At 64.3% G+C, this 23,732-nt stretch overlaps 1 protein-coding gene across 1 annotated transcript in view; it reads left to right on the top strand.

Annotated features, from left to right (window-relative positions):
* The window catches only part of Hmcn2 (hemicentin 2), a 116,761-nt gene that overhangs the window by 30,099 nt on the left and 62,930 nt on the right, over positions 1-23,732 (top strand). The window contains 16 exon segments of the mRNA XM_048812790.1: positions 925-1,069; positions 3,213-3,325; positions 3,421-3,580; positions 4,641-4,806; positions 11,559-11,686; positions 13,070-13,324; positions 14,014-14,100; positions 16,859-17,053; positions 17,868-17,998; positions 18,208-18,355; positions 18,606-18,732; positions 19,534-19,688; positions 20,482-20,760; positions 22,006-22,287; positions 22,788-22,896; positions 23,007-23,176. Of these exon segments, the coding sequence (XP_048668747.1) occupies positions 925-1,069; positions 3,213-3,325; positions 3,421-3,580; positions 4,641-4,806; positions 11,559-11,686; positions 13,070-13,324; positions 14,014-14,100; positions 16,859-17,053; positions 17,868-17,998; positions 18,208-18,355; positions 18,606-18,732; positions 19,534-19,688; positions 20,482-20,760; positions 22,006-22,287; positions 22,788-22,896; positions 23,007-23,176 (2,650 nt within the window).

The following is a 23,732-nucleotide window of genomic DNA, read 5'->3' as shown; positions in this document are numbered from 1 at the left end:
CCTGTGGGCACCGGGTGGCATCCACCCATCCATCCATAGACACCTCTGAGTCCCCAGCAGGTGTGGCTTCTGTGCCGTGCAGTGGTGGTTGTCTTGGGTGGCCAGGGCGTGGCGTGGGGACCAGCCATGCATGGCTGAGGCCACGAGTAGAACCAGCAGGCACCCAGGAAGGCAGAGGACTTGGGTCTCCCCAGGGCCAGGTCGGGGAAGGAGCCAGGGGCAGAGCCTCCGTTTGCTCCGTGGGACACAGACTGGAATCGCCTGCTCAGCCGTCAGGCAAGGGGCAGAAGGCCTTGAGTCACCCAGCCTGGAAGGGCCTGGCACCTGGGTGGCCTTGGGCGTCCTTTGGAACACAAGTGTAAAGTGGGCATCTGGGCTCGGGACAGGGGCAGGGGCAGCCAGAGTGGGTGCAGGTCTGCTGGAAAGGTCTACCGGGCTGTGACTGGATGCCTTTCAGAGGTGGCCCAGGCTGACACTAGACCAGCACCTCCACCTGCCCTGGTCTGATGGGTCAGCTGGGGGAACCGGGGCTGCCCCCTCTGCATGTCTGCGTGGCTCTGTCCTCTGCCCACCGTCGGCCATCCCCTTTTCTGTGGCCGTGGAGAGGCTGCCCCTGCATGGCAGCCTGGCACCCGGGCCTTATCACTGAGGCTCTGCCCCACCCTCATTCCCCGCAGTGACCTCCCCGGTCCCAGCTTGGTCCAGGTGCCCAGCTGGCCAAGTGGGGGGTGGGCTCAGGCCCCCTAGGTCGCAGAGTGTGGGAGGTGCAGACTCCCTGGAGAGGTGGGGGCTGGGCATCATGGTGCCCCCTGCCAGCCTTCAACCTTCTCTGGACCCTGGCCTCTCGGTCCAGCCTGCGCCCTTCAGGCCTGAGGGTCTGCGCAGAGGGGGCCCTGGCCAAGCTGGTGCTCCCTCACCCCCCAGCTCCCCCCGGGCAGCCAGCACTCTGTCCGAGCGGACGGCAGCCTCCACCTTGACCGGGCACTGAGAGAGGACGCGGGCAGGTACAGCTGTGTGCTCACCAACCTGGCCGGCTCACAGCACCGCGACGTGGAGCTGCTCGTCCAGGGTGAGTCTGATAGATCTGTCTTACGTGTACCTCCCCCCATCTTGTCAAGTACAGTATTTCAAACCCAAACCGCCATCACAGTCCTTCAGCATCCTGCCACCCACATGTTTCCTTAGCGGTGTGGTGTCAGTGTTTTTGTGTCAATAAATATTCAGAGGTGACGATTCAAAGACCATGTGTCCCCAGTTGGACCCCCCCCACCCGTGTGTCCAGGTCTCACCTGTGTGAACACCTGAGACGTGACCAGTTCTTCCCTGAGGACTGACTCACTGATGTGGGTCAGGCCTCGGGCTGCGGCGATGGCACCTTTTAGAGCCTTAGTGTTTCCATGGCGCCTGCTACTGCCTGTCACCCAATCAGGCGCCACTGCTTTTGTTTGTTTGGTACCAGGGATTGAACTCGGGGGCACTCGGCCACTGAGCCACATCCCAGCCCTATTTTGTATTTTATTTAGGGACAGGGTCTCGCTGAGTTGCTTAGTGTCTTTTTTTTTTTCTTTTTAATTTTCACCTTTTAGTTACACGTGGACACATGTTTGTTTTGTTTATTTGTATGTGGAGCTGAGGGTGGAACCCAGGGCCTCACACGTGCTAGGCAAACGCTCTGCCCCTGAGCCACAGCCCAGCCCCTGCCTCCCTTCTTCTTGACGTAAGAGGGGGCTGGGTTGGCTACACTTTGTCATTTACCAAGTGTGTCAACTCTTCATTTCATTTATTTCACTGAGCCCTGGAGGGATGAGAGGGAGGAGGTGCTGTCCCCAGGGCAGAGGGGAGAGCCACAGTTCGGAAGGGGCTGGTCCTGGGTGTCCGTCCAGTTCACATCTCCCCCAGAGCTGGCCACGTGGCACGAGCCACGCGTGTTTCCACCCGCACGGCCCAGCACGCCCGTGGGCTGGCGGGAAGGGGTTCCGTCTCTCCATGAGACCTGCTTCCATTCCACAAGGCCTTATGGACTGGCGGGCTCTGGCGCCTGGGGAATCTGGAAGGCCACGTCCCCTCAGAGGAGCTTCGAGCAAGCTTCAGACCTGGCTCCGGCTTTCCCTGCACACCTTCCACGCGGCCACCTCCCCTGCCCTCCCTAGAGACCATTAGGACCGTTGTCTCTCGAGCTTGTAGACTTTCTGATGTCCAGAATGGATCTTGCTCCTGGGTTTAAATTCACTTTGTTCTGGGGACACCACTTTCCGCCACTTCCCATCTGTCCATCCCCAAAGGAATGGACCGGGCGTTGGGGTTAATTTCGTGTTTTGCTGACCAGGGACGATGGGCCTGAAGATCAGTGGTTTATCCAAAGTCCCAGAGCAGGGGAGTGTCACAGCTGCCTGGGGGTGAATTTGACGATGGCCAGGCCACCATGGCTGCAGACGTCCGACTTTTTATTCTCCTGTTGAACTTTTAAAAAATTGTAAAATACGCATTGCACAAAACCTTCCATTTTAGCTGATTTTAGGTGTTCAATTCGGTGACATTAAGCACAGTGACATGTTCTGCAGCCTGCCGCACCCTCCCCTTAGGACCTTCTCATCTTCCTGAACTGACCGTCCCCTGCACCCTGGGCCGCCCCAGCCCTTCTTCTCCCTGAGTCTGCGCAGCCTGGGCTCCAGCCGCATCGCAGGCGTGGACCCTGGCACCCGGCTCTCTGCCAGCACAGTGTCCCAGCGCTGTTCTGTGGATGGGAAGTCCCGCGGGTTGAGAGCAGTTTTATAGAAAGATGGAGCACAGGGTGGAGCCTCCCCACTCCCCTGCCCCTCACGCACGGCCGCCCGTCCTGACATCCCCAGGGTGGCCCTTGTTACTACTGAAGAAGCCACACACATACCCCCCTCCCCGCCAGGGGCCCGCGCCACCAGAGCACAAGGACATGTTGCTCCTGTGGGGTCCCACAGAGAAGTGTCAAGTCCCATCCCCGGCCACCTTTGTCCCCCGCTCCTGGCCACCACCCCTCTTTCTGTCGTCTGTGGAGCCCTGCCTGTTCCAGAACCCCAGGGCGGAGGCGGTCTCTGGCCCTGGTTGAGGCTGGAGGAGGTGCCCCGTGTCTTGCTTAACTGCTCATCACTGACGACGTCCGGGCTGCTGCCACCTCTTGGCTCTTGGGCAGATGCTGCTGTGAGCGTGGGTTGGTGAAATTGGTTTGTTTGTTTCAGTGCCACCTAGGATCCGTCCCTCTGCCACCCACCACGTCACCAACGAAGGGGTCCCGGCTTCCCTCCCCTGCCTCGCCTCTGGAGTCCCCACCCCCACCGTCTCCTGGACCAAGGTAGGGGCCTCTCCCTGTGAGGGCGCTGGGGGCCGGCCACACCTGCTGGAGAGCGGGGTGTGGGCCCTGCTGACGTCCCTGTCGCTCCGCACTAGGAAGCCCGTGCCCTGAGCTCCGGGGGTCCCCGCTACAACGTGAGCAAGGACGGCACCCTGGTCATCACCCAGCCGTCCCCTCAGGATGCAGGGGCCTACGTGTGCACTGCCACCAATGCCGTGGGCTTCTCCAGCCAGGAGATGCGCCTCTCTGTCAACAGTGAGGATGGCGGCCCCGGTGGGAGGGCTCAGTGGGCGTGGGCGTCATGGGGGACAGTGGTTCACTCAGCCTGTGGTGACCGAGTGGGGAGCTGTCACCGTCAGAGGCTCAGGAAAGACACAGGTCTCTGCCCCGACCTTGTGCTGGCAGCCCCCTGGCCCGCCTCTCTCCTCTCCTCTCTGCCTCAGACCCTCCCATCCCTCTCCATTCTGCCGCGGTCCACCCTGCCCCTGGGCCTTTGCACGGGCAGCTCCTTCTGGCTGAATGCCCTTTCCCATCTTTGCTATCGCATCCTTTTAGAGACAATATTTTATCCTGGAAAAAAAAAAAAAAAAAACAACTCCTAAATGGAGTGGGCAGTTTGTTCTCTAACAATGCAGGGGCTGACAGGAGGAGGCCAGGGGGTCTACGCGTCCACCTGTCTGCTTCTTGCAGCACATCTGCCTACTTCAGTGTGAGCGCCGGACTAGGAATGGGCACAGGGATGGAGGGGCACTGTGTAGTCTGCTGCCAAGGGACCGTCAGCAGAACCCCAGAGAGGCCACGTGTGCGGTCTCAGAGGTCCCCGATGGGGCTGCAGAACCCAGAGGGAGAGTCTGCGTCCCCTGGTCATTGATCCCCGGAATCATCGCATGACCAGTGGGGAGGTGGAGAGACGAGGGGAGGGACCCTGCAGGAATGTCCCGGGGAAGGGGTGGCAGGACGGAGAGGAGCCAAAGGAGGCCTGGACCTTGGGCAGGAGGGACCAGGCCAGGTTGCCAATGAGGAGGAGCTTCCAGAGGGCGGAGGAGGGGAGGGCTGAGCCAGGCCCTCGGCCCGAGACCCCAGACCTGACTCTAACAAGCCTCGTCCACTTCTGTACCTCTGCCTCCCGGGGAGCCATCCCTCTCCTAGGGACAGCACTCTCCTGGGGACACCTCTCCTCGGGGATATACCTCTCCTGGGGACACCACTCTCCTGGGGGACATCTATCTCCTGGGGACACCCCTCTCCTGGGGACACCCCTCCCTGGGGGCCATCCTGCTGTCCTGCTCAAGGCTCTGCTGGTGTCCCCCAACAGCCAAGCCCAAGATCAAGGTGAATGGGTCCCGTGATGCAGATGTGCCTCTGAGAGTCACAGCAAAGGCCGGCGAAGAGGTGACCCTGGACTGTGAGGCCCAGGGCTCCCCACCCCCACTGGTCACCTGGACAAAGGACTCCCGCCCTCTGCTGTCCGTCTCCGACAGGTACCCGATCCTCCTGGTCTTGGGTCAGGAGGGGTGGAACCTGGGGTTGGAGGGAAACTGGTGCCAGGGTGGCCAGTGGCCCAGCAGGTGTGAGAGCCCTGGACACTGCAGGTGTGCTCTGCAGAAGCACTTAGACTGCGCCCATGGTCCCTGAGCCTCTGAGGGGCCAGGCAACCATGGTGAGCCACCCTGAAAGAACATGCCTCGACGTGGTCACTGGCCATGTGGACGGCACTTCCCACCCTGCCCGGCAGCCCCCGCAGCCCCAGCAGCTGAACTGTTCTAGACACTGAGGGCCACCAGGGTGGGGGAGCTGCTCAGCTGGCTCGCACAGCGTGTCCTGACCACGGCTCATGCCATCTCCTAGGTGTCCGGGGGGTTGGCTGTGACTCCGGTGCTGCTTGGGGGTCCTGGGAGGCGCAGTGAGGGAAGGGCCGGGCTTGGGGTCCAGCGCAGCCCAGCTGTGTGGAGTGTGGAGGCTGTTGGCTCCCGCTAGTAAGTGGCCCCCAGAGTCCTGGAGCCTTGGAGCTGGCAGTGGGAGAGGGGCTGTGGCGCAGGCAGGTGACGTCGGCCCTGGCAAGGTCTTTGAGCTGTCCCAGACCGAGGGTCCTGCGGTGGCCTCACGTCCTCCCTCCCACGCATGTCTGCCTCTCGGGACACGTGTTGGGTGAGCGCTGCCAAACCTGCAGCGTGTCCCCCTCGGCACAGCCGGGGCCAGGGAAGGGACCTGGGCTGTGGCTGAGGTGGGCCGCTGCGGCTCCCCGGCCTGGGCTGGGGGCCTCCCGGGAGCCTGCGCGTCCCCGAGAGTGTCTGGCCCCTGCTCCTGGCTGGGCGCTGGCCAGTGGCCGGCAGTGCTTGTCGATTCATGGCTTTTCTGTTTCTGCGTGTTCGCTCCTCTCTGCCCGGTGCCGTGACAGAGCCACCGGGAGCCGTGACCTTGGCTTCGCAGCTGCGGCCCCGTTGGCCCCTCACCTCCTCTGTGGCTCGTGGCACCGTTGCTCTGAGGCCTCTGGCCAGCCGGGAGCTTGTCTAAAGGGCAGGACACGCCCAGGGCGCAGGGGGGAGAGGTGCAGGCGCTGGCCTTGGGGACGGCTGTGGCCCCTCGGGCTGCCTGGGACTGCAGGGACTACAGAGGCTCCGCGCTTCCTCCTCCTGCCCTGGGAGGTGACCACGGTGGTGCCCAGCGTGTGGCAGCTGGGCACTGTCCCTCCTGTTCCTGCCCCTGCTGCTGCTGGCCGTGAACCAAGGCCGTTCGTGGTAGCTTTCAGGGAACCGTCATCTTACTGTCCCCTTTAACTCTCACCCACTGTGGGACAGGGCGGCGTCATCAGGAAATCAACCACGCGGTACATCCACCCACGGGTTCCACTCCCAACTGTGTGGCCGCCACCGCCCGGAGGGCATTTCCCACCACCCTCCAGAGCGGTCATGCCCACAGCCAGGCCCGCCCCCTGGCCACTGCCCATCTTGCTGATCTTCTTTCTGTCTTTGGATTGACATTCTGGACATTTCTCATCACGGGTTTCTTTTCCATCTTCCTGTCCTCTGGGTTCTTCCTGGTCTGACTCTGGAATTAGATGTGGTCTTCTCCTTTGCCCAGCACAATGCCCTCGAAGTTCATGGGCATAGCATGGGTCAGATCACTGCCCACTTTTCATGGCTGAATAGTATTCCACTGACCATCTTTTGTTCACTCACCATGTGATGGACATGGGGGTTGTGTCCTACCTCTGCCGATTATGAGCGGCCTCTGCCACCTCCTGGGCAGGCTGGGCTCCTCGTGGTTCTTTGGCCCCCCCGCCCCGTCACCACCCAGCTCCCCTTCCTCGTGGACTCGCCCTGCAGTGGAGGGGAGGGGCCTTGCGGTCTGTGCGGCCCTCGTCCTCCCTTCTCTCCATGCACTCCCGACCTCCTCCTCCTCCTGGGAGCCCCAAGGCTGGGCCTCCAGGCCTCCAGGCCTCCATTCTGAAGGCTGAGGACTCATTTCCGGGAGCCCTAGGGTCCATCTGCTGAAGGACCCACCCTCCTCCCTCGAGAGGTGCCCTCTCCAGGCTCCCTGGGGACCCCGCCTGCCCCTCCGCTGGGCCTTGGGCTCCTTCCGCCTGGTGAGCTGCCTCAGGGCCACAGCTGCCCCGTCCTGGGGCTCTGCTGGCCCGAGGCCCCGGCCCTGGTGCAGTGAGGAGCCCGGTGGCTCTAGGACCGACCATGCGGGCAGGGACGAGAGCCAACGTGCTGGGCCCCCGAGGCCACCTCCTTCCCCGTGGCCGGGGCCGTCCCCTCTGCCAGCTGGCGTGGGTGGGTGGTGGCCGCCGGCCCGGCCCCAGCTGGCTGGTTGCGAGGCCGCTCTGTTGGGGCCGGTTGTCACGGCCAGCGCTCAGGGTCACAAACTGCTGCTGGAGCAGCTTCACCCAGAGCCTCCCCTCGTCCCCGGGCCGTCCCTTGGACCATCCTGACAGCACACGGCTGAGTCCAGGGGGGATGGCCCCTGGGCGCTTCTCGTCCCGCGGGTCTAGGTCCACGGTGTCCCCTGAGCAACGCTGCGTGCCCAGGACTGTGCTGAGACCGACAGAGCCCGGGGCCGGGGACCCTCCGGGCATCCCGCAGCTTGCTCGAGGGCTGGGCCCGCCCTGGCCCCTCCCTGGGCCTCGGTCTTCCCGTCGGAGACCCGNTTCCCGTCGGAGACCCGAGAGCTCGTGGGTGGGCAGTGGTGGCCAGAGAACATCCTTGGCCAGCTCCGGGTGCCGGGTGGGGCGTGTCGCTAGGCGACTGTGTTTGTTTGTGGTTCTGATGTGGAGCCGGGACAGCTGTGAGCTCTCGGGGCAGCGGGCCAGGGTCCCACACTGGGCCAGGCCCGAGTCCGGGAAGGGGAGGGCGTGGGGTGGGCTGCCCCGGGCTCCTTGTTGCTGCGGGTTTCCCACGGCCGTACCCCACCGTCCTGGCTCACTCCCGAGGGGATCCAGGAAGCACGCCCATCTGTCCTTCTCCTGGATGGCCACTGCCCGCTCACCAGGGACATGAAGTGAGGATGCAGCTGGGGTCCTGGTGGTCCAGGAGAAAACCTGCTTGCTCCCCACAAGCCAACAGCCAGGCGTGGACCGCCCAGGGGCCTGTGTGGGTCTGCCATGCTGGCGGCTGGCTGGCGGCTGGCTGGCGGCTCTGAAGTCTTATTAACCTACTGTGGCCCACGGCTGTCTTTCTGGGGACATTTAAGTTATCGTAACACCAGGGCCAACCTTTGTGTTTTGGGGGGGGTGGGCACTGGAGGTTGAACCCAGGGACACTTGACCACTGAGCCCCATCCCCAGACCTATTCTGTATTTTATTTGGGGACAGGGTCTCACTGAGTTGCTTAGGGCCTCAGTTTGCTGAGGCTGGCTATGAACTCGCCATCCTCCTGCCTCAGCCTCCCGAGCTGCTGGACTGCAGGTGTGGCCACTGTGCCTGGCAGGGCCAACCATTTGATTGCTATGGTGGGTAGGCACACAGTGGCAGGGCCGGGGAGGGGGGGGCCGTGTCCGACCAGCCAAGTGTAGTGGATACAGAGTGGCGTCCCCAGGCCTCGTCCCCAGGCCTCAGCCTTCTCTTCAGAGGGGCCGAGGGTGTGGACTCCCCGCCTCGCAGGTCTGGCTGTTGGGCGTTCCAAGTGAGGAAGTGCTCAGGAGGCGCTTGGCCGCGCAGGGGTGACACCCACGTCCCCGTCCCCGCAGCCCCTGCCCCGAGGCCCCTCCTCCTTCCAACTCCCCACCCAACTTCCCTGCAGGGCGAGCTGGGGGGACCAGTGAGAGCTGGGGTGCCCCAGGCCCCCAGCATCCCGTCTACCCAGCCCTGGACAGAGGCAACGCTTCGCTTTCTCTGAGTCTCAGAGCTTGAGCAGGGGTCCGGGCAGGGGTCCGGGCAGGGGTGAAAAGGCAGCAGGTGGTGTCCCCCTGGAGCCCCCAGCAGCCAGGTCCCATGTTGTCGCAGATCGGTGCCGAGGGCTGTGACGTCTGGGAGCTCAGGCAGCCTGGGGGCCGTGGGACAGCCCTGGCCGCCTGGGGCATCACAGCGGCCTTCCTGGAGGAGGTGGTGTCTAGATGTGGAAAGATGGGCAGGGTCCAGGGGGGCCCCAGGCTGAAAGAACAGGGGCCAGGAGAGCAGGCAGCATTTCTAGAAGATGCCCCGGGCGGTGCTCATGAATGGGGGAGGTGACGCTGTCACTGCCGAGACTCTCTTCTCTTTCAGAAGTTTCTCTGATGCTTTTGCCCAGAAGGTCCTTCTTCCTGTCCTTCAGGGAGGGAGGGAGCCAGGAGTTCTGTGGCCCCTATTGCTGGCCGCCCTCGGAGGCAGCCTCTTCTCCAGTGTGAACAGACTGGGTTCAGAGACGCTGACTGTCCTGCCTGAGGCTGCACAGCACTTTGTCTACAGCACCATGGGACACCATGGGACCTTGGGTCCATTTGCAGCCCAGACCTCTTTCCCTGTCCCACGCTGTCCCTGTTGCCAGCCGCGGTGTTGTAGGGAGTCTGGGAACCTCAACCCGGCCCCAGGGTTATTGAGTGTGTGTGTTTCAGCCTGGAGCTGACCATCCCTTGCTTGGGGGGTGCTGATACGTCCACATTGTCCACCTTAAGGAGCCTGGAGATGAGGAAGGCCAAGCTGGGGGCGGATCCGAAAAGGAAGTGCCCCCAGGCCTTGCTGGGGACAAGTGCCTTGTGCCTGGCCCCTCCTCCTCCCTGCTCAGCGCTGCCCAGCTGAGAGCAAGCTGGGACACCCGGGTCAGGCTGGCAGCAGGGCCATCTGTGGGCACGTAACTGTCCCCGACACCATGGGCTGTGTGCACCATGTCACTCTGCGCCTGCCACCACCTGTGATCCAGGTGAAGGGTGGAGTCCTTGGCCCAGGGTCCCCTGTGAGGCCAGCACAGGTGGTTCCCCAGGTGCCCACTGGCTACTTGAGCCCCGCCCCTTCTGCTTGGCCACACCCTGAGGGGCGGGGCAGGGGCGGGGCCACACTCTGAGGGGCGGGGCAGGGGGGGCACTTCTTCACTGTCCTCAGATGTGCTCCCAGGGGCAGCCAGGGCATTGCTGAAACTCCAGCCCCACTGGACTCAGGCTTCCGAGTCTGCCCAGGAGGGTCTGGTGAGGACCCCCGTCTTGCAAGGCATGAGTGACCAACTCCCCAGCTGGCTCCTGTGAGAGCTGAGGGGCAGGAGCCTGTGGCCAGGAGTCCTACTCCCATACAGATGACACACACAGTATGCAGGCAGCCCTGTTGGTGAAAGGAAGGGCCAAGAAAATGAGGGAGGGAGGGAGGAGCTGGCTATCTAAAGGTCTACGCCAACCACAGCAAATTAATACATTCTGGTATGAACAAGCCAGGGAATATTATACAGCAGTGGAAAGGGATGGGTTTGATCTACACGCTGTAGACAGTGCCACTTATATAAGTTGTAAACATGCAGAACAGCAGTGTGTGTTATTTGCGGGTGAGCGGTCATCACCAGGACAGCAGCTGGCCTTTGCTGTTCCAGGTGCTGTGCTATGAATTAGGCCATTCGGTTCTTTCCGCAGTCCTAGGATTACATGACTGTGGGCTCTGTTATCCAAAGTGGAGCAACTACGGCCCAGGAAGGGAAAGTGACAGGCCCTGCCCTGCCATGCATGGCCAGCCCAGCTCCTGGGCCAGGAAGACCATTGCCCAGAGTCACCTGCAGTGTCCACGGTGCCTACTGGCTGCAGGGAGGGTGGACGCCCTGCTTCACAGCAGAGAGACAGGAGCAGAGCGGCAGCCTGGGCTGAGCAGGTGCCTGTGGACATGGTAACCCGAGCCCTGGGATGCGCTCACAGTGTCCCTTGTGATCCTGGGCTGCCTGGGCGGGAGATGGGACTCCAGGGACCCCAGGGGTCTATGGGAACCTGGAAGGCCCATTTTGCAGAAGAGGAAACTTAAAGCTCAGCAGAAAGGGCTGGAGCCCAGGCGTTCCGCCTCCAGAGCCCAGCTGGAAACCTCTGGTGCGCTCACAGATGAAGGCTGGCCCTTGGAGTCCCCACCCCCATGTTGGCCACTAGCTTTGGGGGCTGGCCGGGGCCCCTGACTGCAGCTGCCCCCTCTGTTTTACGGGGCAGGGTCTACCCAGAGCCAGCACATGTGGGCTGGTGACATCATGTCTGTAGGGGCCCCCCCGGGGTCCAGCCCAGCTGCAGGAGCCTGGCTGGGGGTCCTGGATCCTGTGGGATGGAGGTGACTTAGCAAGATGACGGGTGGACTGCACAGCGTCTCCCTGGGACCCAGCACAGCTCTGATCATGAGACGGCCAAAGGCACAGGATTCAAGGCCCAGCAGACCCTGGTGCCAGGACACAGGGGGTCTGAGAGCCGAGGGAGTGGCTGGCCCTGCTCGCCGGGAGGTGACCTAGGGCAGGTTAGCTCAGTAGAGAGGGGGCATTGCCGTGGCCAGCAGGCGTGGGGGTGGACAGCGCAGGCCCTGCTGTGCCCCAGCCCCACCCTTAGGCTCCGTTCCACAGACGCAGGCGTGGGGGCCACAGAGGTGGAGTGGCCCTCCTGAGGACCCAGCCAGGAAGGGTGCAGACTGGACTTCAGTCCAGTGCCAGCAGGGCCTGGCCTGGGCTCGGCGGCAGAGAGGGGAAGGTGGAGGGCAGGGCTGCCCCTCAGTCCTGGAGGGCCTCCTGGGGGAGGCAGCCCGTGGTCTGAGCTGGGTCTTGAAGCCTTCCCTGTGGGGCCTGCCGGGGCTCACCAGCCCCCTCTCTGATGCAGGCACAGCCTCCTCCCATCCGGCTCCCTGCGCCTGGCCCAGGCCCAGGAGGGTGACGGTGGCCTCTACGAGTGCTCGGCCAGTAACCCCGCGGGGTCTGCCTCCCATCGCTACGTCCTTGGGGTACAAGGTAGGGCCCGCGGGTGGGCGGCCTGGGTCTCTCCCTCCCACCTGCCTTCTGACCCCAGGCCCCGCCCTCCCACCCTGCCCCCACCCAGCCCCCACCCAGCCCCTCAGTGCCCCTCCCAGGCCCTGAGAGGCCCTGTCACCTCTTCCTGTCTTCTCACCCCTCTCTCCTCCTCCCTGGGGCCTGGAGGGGCTCTGCCCAGGCTCCCAAGGGCAGGGCAGGACCAGCGGCGGCTGGAGTGGGGGCCAGGGCCATGAAGGTGGACTGAGGGCATCTCTGGCCCGGGTGCAGCCCAGACGCCCTTCCTGCTGGGAGTGTCTAAGCCCCTGAGGCCCCTCCTTCTGCAGGATTCCTCCCACGTCTGTGACAAGCCACCTCGAGGTGCCCCTGAGGGGGACCCCGTCCTCCTCCCCCTCTGACTGGGGCTCCTCTGGCTTCCAGCCCAGCTGGGGGGCGGCTAGGAGTGGCTGTGGGGGTCCCAGCAGTGGTCATCTGAAAGAGGCCAGTTGGTGCTGTCACAGAGCAGAGAGGCGGGAGCTTGTCCTCTCCAAGAGCCCGAGGAGCCACCTAGGACGGGACCACCTGGGGCCATGGGCAGGATGGCTCTACATTTTCAAATGATTAGGAAAAGACAAACAAGCAAAGAAAGAGATGATATCCCGCGACATTTGACAAGTGTGTGGCCTTCACGCCTCAGCGTCCTGGAAGCCCACACTGTCGGAACAGGCCGACCTTCACCCGAGTAGTGGCCACTGGAGTGGTGGGGGCCGACCCTGTGGCCTGATCCCCCCGTAGACGAACCCCACTTCACAGGCGGGAGTGCGAGGTGGGGGTGGGCGTGGGCCTCTGCTCTTCGCATCAGGCCCTCCTGGGCAGCGAGGCCCATGGGTGGCCCACCTCTGACCCCTTCTCAGAAACTGGACAGGGATAGGTGCTCCCTTGCTCCCCTGGGGGCCCAAGACGTTCATCCAGGACCTGGCGCAGGGGCCTGGGCTCTGAGAGTTCTCCTGGGCCTGCTGTGTCTGAGTGCCCGAGAAGCCACCTGGACTCCTGGTCACTCAGACCCGGGGGGGCGCCACCTCCGTCTCTTCAGCTGACCCTGACCAAGTTTCCACATTTGCAAAATGGGCATGGCCCTGCCCGCCTGGCCAGACAAGCCGGGGGCGCCACCTCCCAGGAGGGGTGGTGACATCTAGCCCCGTCACAGCACTCAGCCACTGCTGGCTCCCCCACCCCACCCCACCCCCACCCCCACCGGCTGCTGTCCCACCACCTCCGCTGCAGCCTGGGTGGGTGGCAGGACAGGGAGCTGAGGCTCCTGCAGGTGTGGCCCCCGGGACCCCTCACCTGGGTACCTCCACCTGGACACCCCCTGTGGCCCTGCAGTCCCCCCTCAGGTGCAGCCGGGCCCTCGGGTCCTGAAGGTGCTGGCGGGAGAAGCCCTGGATCTGAACTGCGTGGCCGAGGGCGACCCGGAGCCCCGGCTGAGCTGGTCCAAGGACGGGGTGGCCCTGCAGGGTGGGGGGCCTGCGGGCTCCGTGCACTTCACGGCCGTTGAGCCCTCGGATGCCGGGATGTACCGCTGCGAGGCCTCCAGCAGTGCTGGGGAGGACGTCTGGGAGCTGGAGCTCAGGGTGCTGGGTGAGCGTCCCCCGAACCCCAAAACGTCCCTCTTCCCATCTCCCCAGCGCAGCTAGACCCCAGTGCTCGCCTCTGCTCTGGGTTTGGGACCTGCCTGTCCCCTCCTTCCTAGGACCTCTGGGTCCCGCAACTGGGGGCAGTCCACCTATGTGGGGGAGCCTTGGGCACTGACCAGTAGGTCCTCGGAGTCACCCTGAGGCTCCCTGCACCCCCTGCGCCCTGGGATCCTGCACACCTGGGTGTGGAGGTGCTGTGGGGCAGCGGTCAGGGCTCTTGCCAACTGGACAGCATAGGCCAGACCTCTCACCTCAGAGTGGGCCCAGTGGTATACAGGGCCAGTGAGAGAAGGTGACAAAGCTCCCGGCACGTGGAAAGTTCTAGACCTGTGGTGCCGGCAGCTTCACGGGAGGAATCTGCTCTACGCCTGGAGGGCCATTTCCAGGAGGGACCTGGAAGGGCAGACCCTGTCAGACCCCTAGTGTTGGAGGGCGCAGGCCCAGCCTCACGAGCCCGTGGGGTAGTGACCTGGTGCCTGCCCACAGGGTCACTTTGTGCGAGGCCCCAGCTGGTCTCGCTGGGAGGTTGAGGGCCAGGCTGGAAGGGTGCCTTCCCCTCTGGCCCTGGGTCTCTGAGGGTGGTGCCAAGCTTTGGACGCCAGGTATGAGTGCAGCCATGCCACCTCCCACCAGAGCCTCCACACTGGGTTGCCGATGAGACCAGTGGCCTGCTGGAGCGAGTGGCCGGAGAGAACGCCAGCCTGCCGTGCCCAGCCAGAGGTGAGGCCAGGCCTGGGTGGGGCGGGGAGACCGGGGTGGGCTGGCTGGGTGCCTGTGCCCGGGGCACACGGCAGATAGCACCTGTCAACTCTGTAGGATGATGTTAGCATCTGCCCCTTGGCATTAGTTCATTGTCCTGGTCCAGAGAGGGTGAGCAAATGTGGTCCTGAGGTCACACAGCCAGGACATGACTCACGGTGTGGCCGCTGGACCCTGGCTCTGCCTGCTCCCTAAGCCCTGTCCCCTCTGTACCCAGGGAATGACAGTTGGGGCTGAGGGGAGCCCACAGGTCCTGTGGATTCGTCTTGGTGACTTGGGAACTCACATCCCAGCTTCCTCACGAGGATGAATTCCCACGGCCTGGGGCCGGCAGCGTATCAAGGCCCAGACAGCAGCCCCTGTGGCCAGCTGCCCGTGCCAAGCCTGCTCCGCCTGCTGGGCCTCCCAGGGCAGCTCTGTCTCCTTTCAGTGGGGTGTTTCGGTCCTTCTCATGGGGCCCTGGGAGGTCTCAGGGGGCACCTGAGCTCTAGGTGTCTGCACTGGACCTGGCATTTAGAAGGGGAATGTGCGGGGTGCTTGGTGTCCCCGCCAGGTGGCCGCTCTGCTCCCTGGGCCCTGCCTGCCCACGTTGCTCCTTTGTCTTTGAGAGAGTGCCCCTGGCCCTCCCCAGGGCCAGCTGTCCACTGTGGGGCCCCTGCTCTCTGGCTGTCGGCAGCCCGGGGCAGCTCAGAGCAGCCCACAGGAGCCTGGGGAGCAGCCTGTTCTCAGCTGCTGCCTGGAGCAGGACATGGCAGAGGCGGGCAGGAGGGCTTGGCTACCTGGGCGTGACAGACACCTTGGCGAGGCAGACACCTGGGGGCTCCTGGGCACAGCCCTCCTGAGGGGCCCTGCCAGCCTTGACCATGGCGCCACCTTGTGCTGGGCCTGGCAACAGCGAGCAGCCGGTCAGGAAAGGGGAGGGCGTTGGCACCCCCGGGCGCCCCACATGGTAGGCTGCTGTCCTCCCCCACGTTTGTCTCTGGGTTGTGGGGTCCGTCTGCTGGGCCAGGCTTCACCTGGTCGGCCCCTCTCCAGCTGCCTCCGACTGCCGCCTCCAGTGGGCACCTGTGGTGGACAGTGCCCGGCTCTGGCTCAGCCACCCTGGGCCTTGAGTGCCAAGGGGGAGAGCACTGTGCCCAGCGCCCAGCACGTGCCAGCACTGCCTCCCCCCAGGGGGGCGGGAGGGCCGCGACCCCGGCCCCCTTGTTGGCAACTGGGTTCTCCTCTGCGGTGGGGAGCTGGTGTCCAGCGCTGGACTCTTCATTGGGCACAGGGCCGTCCTGCTCTGGTGCCCGTGAGCTCTGTGCGTTAAAAAGTCCAGGGCTGCAGGCCTGGGGCCCCAGCAGGCTGAGGTCTGAGGGTCAGGTCCTCAGGGGCGGGAACAGGAAGTCTCTGGGAGAAGCTGCAGGCACTGAGAGGGACGTGTGTGCACCAGTGGTACGTGGTGTCTGTGGTCTGTGGCGTTACCTGCCTGTGTCCCCACACTGGCCATGGGACGGACACCCCAGCCTGCACCCTGGGTGGAGGGCTCCAGGAGAAAACTGGCACAGAGATCAGGTGGCTGGTCCAGGGACACATGGAGGGATGCGCCTGGACACAGGTCCTGGGCCCTTGTCCTGCACGTCCAGCAGGAAATCCCCAGCATGTGTGGGCAGTGGGCAGTCAGTGTGGGCTGGAGTGGGGCAGGGGACCTCCTGAAAGAAGGCGCTTAGGATACCTTCCGTGGCCCACGTCCCCTGACCCCATGCTCCCCCCTCCCTCCATGGTCCCTTTGTCCCTGGGGAAGGATGAGGGAGCGTCTACCCAGGGCGCCCAGCTGCCAGGGGAGTGATCGACACAGGATGGGGTGTCCTTAGTGGCCATGGGTATTGGCAGTTCTCATCTCCAGGACCAGCAGTGGTGGCAGAGCGCATGGCCGTCGGGCTGTGGGTGCTGGCCTGCTGGGGAGGGCCCTCCACCCACCTGGGCACTGAGGGGGCCCAGGGTGTGCGCTGCTGGGCCTGCTGGGCAGCGCCATCTTGGAGGTGTGCCCCGCTCATCAGCGCCCACTTGGGGACCTGCTCCATGGCAGGCCTTGCCCCATGCTAAGTGACAGTGACACTCTCTGTGGCAAAAACAGTCATTAGCCCACATGCAAGTCTGAGATGGTGATGGTGGTGCTGGGCACGCGGCCAGCAAGTGGCCAGCCCCAGGCTCAGCCTCGGAGGGGAGAGCAGGAGGGACAGAGCTGTCCCCTCCCACTGCCCTGTTTCTCATGCCCTGACCAGATGGTATGAGGCCTGCCAGCAGGCTGTGCATTGATTTGGCACTTACTGTGTGCCAGGCACTGTGCTAACGGCTGGGGGTGCAGCACAGAGACACTGCCCTGTGTGGGGCAGGTCACAGGACGAGGACCTCAACAGCATGTGCCTCTGTAGCAAGTTAGCCCATGATGGGCTAAAGGGCTGGGCAGGGTGGTCAGAGGGTGTGGGTGACGTCCTCCATGAGGTGGCCGGGCACGGCCTCCCTGGGAAGGAAGCAGAGAACAGGCCCGTGACCCACACCCGTGGGCCCTGGGAGCCTGGAGGCGGGCGGGCAGCCCTGGGCGGGTAGGGCTGTGGGCACCTGCGGCTCTGACCTGCCCCTCTCACCTGGGACCACCTGCCAGAGGGCCAGCGACATGAGCACCGGGGGCGGCGGGGGTGGGTACGTCCATGCTGACCTCGGCACGCCCTGCCAGGGACGCCCCAGCCGCAGGTCACGTGGCGGAAGGGCCCATCCGCAGAGCCCCTGCCGGGCCGGCCAGGTGTGGCAGTGCTGGAGGAAGGGTCCCTGTTCCTGTCCTCGGTCTCGCCCTCGGACAGTGGGGAGTACGAGTGCCAAGCCACAAACGAGGCGGGCTCCGCGTCCAGGAGAGCCAGGCTGGTGGTCTACGGTAAGAGGGACGCCAGGGCAGGGGCCAGGTGACATAGCAGTAGGGTCCCAGCAACAGGCTTGTACCCACCTGGCAGAGGCCACAGGTCCCTGGCACTGAGGGCCAGGACTAGAGGGCAGGGCACCCGCTTTCCCAGAGACACCCGAGACAGCGGAGGAGGGCACCCAGGATTCTCTGGGTGGCCCCACGGGCACGTCCATGTTGAAGTGAGTGTGACGGCCTACAGCCCACAGCCCACCCTGCAGCACAGCTGTTAGAACTGCCCCCAGGCCCCTGTCCCTGTCACCAGCAGGGAGAGCCCCCACTCCTGCACCCAGGGTGCTGGGTAGCAGGGCACCGTGAGGCTGGGCTGGGGCTCCCCCGGCTAACCAGCCGAACGTGAGCCTCAGGTCAGTCTCACTGCACCTGTGGCCACCTGCGCGTCCCCATGACCAGCCCTGCTCTCACCCTGTGATGACTTGCTTAGGAAATGTGCTACAAAGACACCCCAGGCCTCTCCTCTGAGATTCCGACTCGGGGAGGGAGGAGTGGGGACCAGGTCGGGGTGGATCAGATGCATGGGGCTCCCACACCTTGCAGCAGGCTGAGCGTCCCGGGGCCCAAACAGGACTATGCAGTCCCCGGGCCAGGCTGCAGCAGGCTTCTGCTGGGGCAGATGGTGACAGGCAGACCTCTGGGGACGGCCTGAATGATAGGCCCCGGGGATCTTGGGGAGGGGAGGGAGACCGGGCTTCCTGTCCAGGCCACAAGGATGGGCTGGGACATCCCGTGGCTCAAGGAGCTGGGGACAGCCCTCTCCTTCTTGCTTCCCAAGTGCCCCCCAGCGTCCGAGAGGATGGGCACAAGGCTAACGTGTCGGGCATGGCCGGGCAGGCTCTGACGCTGAAGTGTGACGCGAATGGCTTTCCAGTCCCTGAGATCACGTGGCTCAAGGATGGGCAGCTGGTGGGTGTCCCCTGGGATGGGTGAGTAGCAGAGGGATTGGTGTGGGGGAGAGGTGACAGGGGTCTTTGGGGATGCAGCAGGGTTTGGGGCAGTGGGGCCCTGCGGTCCTGTGAAGAAGCCTAGGGGAGCGCCTAGTGGGAGTGCCCGGCGCTGCCCAGGCCTCAGTCTCAATGCTGCTGTCCACCCGCTGCCTCTGGTCTCTCCCCCAGGTCTCTGAGACAGACAGCCACCACCTCCTGGACAGGGCCCGGTCCCTCCACTTCTCCAGGGTCCAGGAGGGTGATTCTGGGCTCTACACCTGCCGGGCGGAGAACCAGGCGGGGACCGCCCAGAGGGACTTCCATCTCCTTGTGCTCGGTGAGTGAGGCCCGGGCCTGCGACCCCGGAGCCTGTGCCTGCGGCACGCAGGAGCACGAAGGGCCCACCGTGGACCCAGCCCTGTCCTCCTGGAGCCAGCAGCAAGGGACCCACTGGACGGTCACTGGGGAAACCGAGTGAAGAGTTACAAAGAGCAGCGCCCAGGCCCACGGCAGGGCTCCCTCCTGGGAGAGGCCCCGGGTCTGCAGGGCTGCTGGGGTTTGAGCTGTCCCCCACCTCTCGCCCCCAGTCCCTCCTTCTGTGCTGGGAGCCGGAGCTGCCCAGGAGGTGCTGGGCCTGGCCGGTGCAGATGTGGAGCTAGAGTGTCGGACCTCAGGGGTCCCCAGGCCCCAGATGGAGTGGACCAAGGACGGGCAGTGAGTGGCCCTTGACAGATACATGGGGGTGTCCAGGCTGGGGTTGGTGGAGGGGGGATCGGGGTGGGCTGGACTCTCAGGGGGAGCCTGACAGGACAGCTGCGCCCCCAGGCAGAGGGCAGCACAGGGACCACCTGCCTGGGGGAGGTGCCCAGCAGACCCTGCACTGGCCTCAGTGACGGCTTCTCACTCCATCAACACTCTTACATTTTTTTTAAACTCACTTTATTCATTTTAAGGTAAAATCCACATAGTGTACAGTTCAGTGGCATTTGGTGTGTCCACAGCATTGAGCAACATGGCCACCGCCTACCCCAAGGCATTTCACCACCCCAGAGGGAAACCTGGTGCCCACAGGTGGCCACCTCCCCGTCCCTTCCCTCTGCTCGGTAGCCACAGTCTGCCTGGTCTTTGCAGATCAGCCTGTTTCCACCGTTCCCATGAGTGGACGGGACTCGTGGCCTCTTTCAGCTTCTTCCTGTCTGCACGTCTGTGTCTTCAGATGTTGGTGGGCTTCATTTTATTCATTTACTTATATGCTGTGCTGAGATTCAAACCCGGGGCCTCGCACATGCCAGGCAGCGCTCTGCCACGGAGCCACGCCCCAGCCCGCCAGCGTGTTTTTGAGGTCCACCCTAGTGGCCACGAGTGTCAGAATTCCCTTTCTTTGGGCAGCCTGTATCCCCTGTGCCCATGGAGCCGTGCTCTGTGTCCCGTGACGGGCGTTCTGCCGGCTTCTGCCCTCTGGTGGCCTCCAGGCAGCCTGCCCCTGACCGACGGCTTTCCCCGACACCTTTCCAGCCCTGTCCTTCCTGGAGACCCTCACACCCAGCTCCAGGAGGACGGCCAGGTCCTCAGGATCGCCAGCAGTCACCTGGGGGACGAGGGCCGGTACCAGTGCGTGGCCTTCAGCCCAGCAGGCCAGCAGGCCAAGGACTTCCAGCTCAGAGTCCACTGTGAGCCCCAGCCCCTTCCGGGACCGAGAGGGAGGATGGGGCCGGAGTGGGGCCTGGAGGGCGAGTCCCCAGTGCGAGAAGCGCTTCCCCAAATCCTCCACTTCACTTCTGCCACCTGGGACGGTTCCAGGACCCTGGGAATGGTCCCGTGACTTTTATTCAAATCGGTCATTTGACACCGAGACACACTTACCCAAAGGGTACTTACCAGCTGTTAATGGAAGGAGGCAGAGAACGAGTCCAGCCGAGGGGCAGAGCCCCCAGCCTGCTCTGCTCCCTCTGCTGAAAACAGGAGTAGAGTAGAAAGTGCTAGAAGGTTGGGGTCATGGGCCAGACAGAGCCTTTTCTTGCAGCTTGGTCTGGAATCTGGGTTGTCTCAGGCCACACCCTCTGTTCCCCCAACCATCCTGGGTGCCAGGGTGGGGGACCTGCCCAGCAGAAGCCCTGATCTAGTCCAGCCCTTGTTTCCCCCTCAGATGGGGAGACTGAGGCCCAGAGAGGGGACGGGACCTACCCCGGGGGTCATGCAGTGAGTTAGAGGCCAAGTGGGGTCCCAAGCCCAAACCTGAGGCCCCCTTCTCTACCTGCATCTCCTGGGTTGACTGGGCTTGTGTCCCACACGGGCATGACCCTGAGCTGTCCCCACACCCCACTCCCCGTCCCCCACAGTAGGAGCCCGTGACAGGTGCTTGTGGCCCACGGTAGTGCTCATGCTGCTCTGTGGCGGACACCAGCCCCCGGGGTAGGGGACACAGCTTGTGACCATCCCTCTTCCCGTGCCTGTCCTTCCCAGCACCCCCCACCATCTGGGGCTCTAACGAGACAGGCGAGGTGGCCGTCATGGAGGGCCACCCAGTGCGGTTCCTGTGTGAGGCCCGAGGAGTGCCCACGCCTGATATCACCTGGTTCAAGGATGGGGCCCTGCTGGCCCCCACCACTGAGGTGGTCTACAGTAGGGGCGGCCGGCAGCTGCAGCTGGCGAGGGCCCAGGACTCGGACGCTGGCGTCTATACCTGCAAGGCCAGGAACCCCGTGGGGGCTGCAGAGAAGGCCACCAGGCTGGAGGTCTATGGTGAGGGACGAGCGGGGCCCGCTGGGGCGAGGGGGGAGGACTCTGACCGAGCAGGCCTGCTGCCTCCAGAGGCCAGTGAGGGCACTGCTTGAGGTGTCAGAGGCAAACAGGGTAATGGGACCAGAAAGTCACCCGGAGCGGGTTCAGCTCTGTGCCCCCTCGTGCAGGGCAGGGACTGAGGCCAGAGGGCAGGGCCTGTCTGGAATCCGGGCCTCCCTCGAGGCTTAGCGCTTTTCTCTAAATTCCCCCATGGCCATGAACCACTGCGAGGCGAGTGCTGCGCCCACGGCGTGCTGTGGGTGCACGCAGGGCTCTCGAAGGCCTCGGGCACTGGCATCACCATGTGGGGGCGAGCCCAGCGAGGTCTTGCCCTGGGTCCCTCCTCGGGAGGGTCTGACTGCAGTTGTCACGCTGGTGACCTCAGCATGGGCCAACCCTGAGGGCTGGGCTCTGGGGACACGCAGAGCTGGGAGGACTGGTGCGGAAGGGCCTCCATGAGGTGTGCAGGGCAGCGTGCCGTTACTGGGGTCCTCCTGGCCTCTCACAGGAGGCAGCCCAGGACTCTGGCCTGGTGGGTGCCAGCCCCGGGGGCCCTGAGGGGAGGAGGGCTGAGTGGGCCCATGGCAGCTCTGAGCATGGGCCCAGCTCTCAGCCCAGGGCTTGCTCTGAAGCGGGGTGAACATGTCGTGTGGGTGCTCACCACAGCACCTTGGGAACCACACAGGCCGAGACCTTGACTCCCAGTGCACCACTGCCCAGGCCCTGGCGTGGCCCAGTCAGCTCAGTAACTTGGAGCACACCCCAGAGGGCGAGGGCCAGTGGGGGCCTCCGTCTTGGCCACTCAGGTTCTCAGCACGGCTCAAATCCCAGCCCCCAGGCCACTGCTGGCCGAGTCAAGAGCCGCTGCTCTCAGGTTTACCCACTCTGCCGCTCCTGCCAGGGAGGAGGGAATTCAGGAGCAGTGGCCCTGGGACCCGTCACTGTCGCCGACCTGCCACGTGTGGCCCTTGGAGACCTGTAGGCCAGCCTGTGTCCACTCAGGACGAGCTCACAGGGTGGCTGGCAGTGGGGACGGAGGGAAGACGGGAGCAGTGCCCTGGAGGACCCCGCAGGGCCGAGGGGGCGACCTCCCCACAAGGGTCTTGAGAGGTTCCAGGAGGAGGGGAGTCTACTCAAGGCTCCAGGTAGCGTGGCCGAGGAGGCCGGAAGCCGTCTCCGCAGCCCTGAGCAGCCCCTCTTCCCTAGTCCCACCCTCCATCGAGGGCGCTGGCGGAGGGCCCTATGCGGTGCAGACCGTGGCGGGGAGGCCGGTGGCGCTGGAGTGTGTGGCCAGAGGCTGGCCACCCCCCACACTGTCCTGGTACCACGAGGGGCTGCCTGTGGTGGAGAGCAACGGGACGAGGCTGCAGGCAGGTGGCAGTGCGCTGAGGCTGGAGAGCCTGGGGGAGGCGTCCGGAGGCCTGTACAGCTGCGTGGCCAGCAGCCCGGCCGGGGAGGCGGTGCTGCAATACGCCGTGGAGGTGCAGGGTGAGCCCCGGCCATGGACCCCTCCCACCACCATGAGCTTGACCCAGCAGCCCCCGGGGTGGGGGGTCAGAGACGTCTCCAGTGCCTTGCACGACAGATGAGGACACTGAGACCGGGCTGGGGTCAGCAGGGACAGCAGGGTTGAGCCCTGAGATCCACAGTCTCTGCCCTTGCCCAGAACCCCGGGGCCAGGTGACCCAGGGCCGATAGCACCATAAATTAAAAACAGACAGAAATCTTCCTAAGACGGAAGCTGGGCATGGGCTCTGGTTCCGCTCAGCAGCTCTCACCTCCCAGGCGGACCTTCCCTGCTCTGCCTCTGTGCCCGCCTGTGTGGTGCCAGAGAGAAGGGAGGAGGCACGCAGGACTCCTAGTGGGGAGGGGACACAGCCTTGGGGCCATTTACGGGGACATCAGGGTGAGGTGTGGCTGGGGCCTTGGGAGGGACTGTGCCAGGGTCCACTCAGCTCTGACCACCCGATGGCCTGTCCTGCTCACAGTTCCCCCACAGCTCCTGGTGGCCGAAGGCCTGGGCCAGGTGACCGCCCTGGTGGGACAGCCCTTGGACCTTCTCTGCCAGGCCTCAGGCTCCCCGATGCCTACCATCCAGTGCGTATGGCCATAAGGCCGGGCTGGGAGGGCAGAGAGCACGTTCCAGGCTTGGGGGGGAAGGAGCTGCGTCCTGTTCCCAGGAGAATGTCCCCTCCCTGCCCACCTAGGTGGCTGCAGAACGGCCGCCCAGCTGAGGAGCTGGCTGGGGTTCAGGTGGCCCTGCAGGGGTCCACACTGCATGTCAGTCATGTGGAGCTGGGCCACGCGGGTCTCTTCGCCTGCCAGGCCACCAACGAGGCGGGCACCGCGGGTGCGGAGGTGGAGGTGTCTGTGCATGGTGAGCTGGTGCCCGGGCTCTGGGGCAGTGGGAGCTGGGAAGGACATGGGGCTGGTTTCCTCTGGAGGGCATTTCTGGACTGGACTTTCCATTCCCCAAAGAAGTGGGCATGAGAGGCTGGCCTCCACCACTCATCACTCTTGTCACCTCTCCAGTCCAGTCACTGCTTCCCTCCCAGCTCCCGTTTCTGTCCCTCCCTCCACCCATCCGTGGTCCCTAGCCTGCCCACATTCAGTCCTCTACGTAACGTGGCACCCTCTCACTCTGCCTGGCTCCTCCCTGTCCGTCAGAGCGTCCTGAAACCCCTTCCTCTAGGAAGGATCTGGCACTGCCCAGCCTCTTCGGGCCACAGCCCACCACCCAATGGGATAGGATGGCTTGTATGGGGCTGAGGCCACCTTTCTCTGCTGCATCTGGAGGACTAGGACAGTTCTGGGCACAGAGTGGCTGCTCAATGTGCATATGGACATATGGACACTTGGATGGATGGATGGATGGATGGGTGGATGGGTGGATGGATGGATGGATGGATGGGTGGGTGGGTGGATGGGTGGAT

Source organism: Marmota marmota, unplaced genomic scaffold, assembly GCF_001458135.2.
Source record: "Marmota marmota marmota unplaced genomic scaffold, marMar, whole genome shotgun sequence".
NCBI lineage: Eukaryota > Metazoa > Chordata > Mammalia > Rodentia > Sciuridae > Marmota > Marmota marmota.
This window is presented reverse-complemented; position numbering and strand designations above follow the sequence as displayed.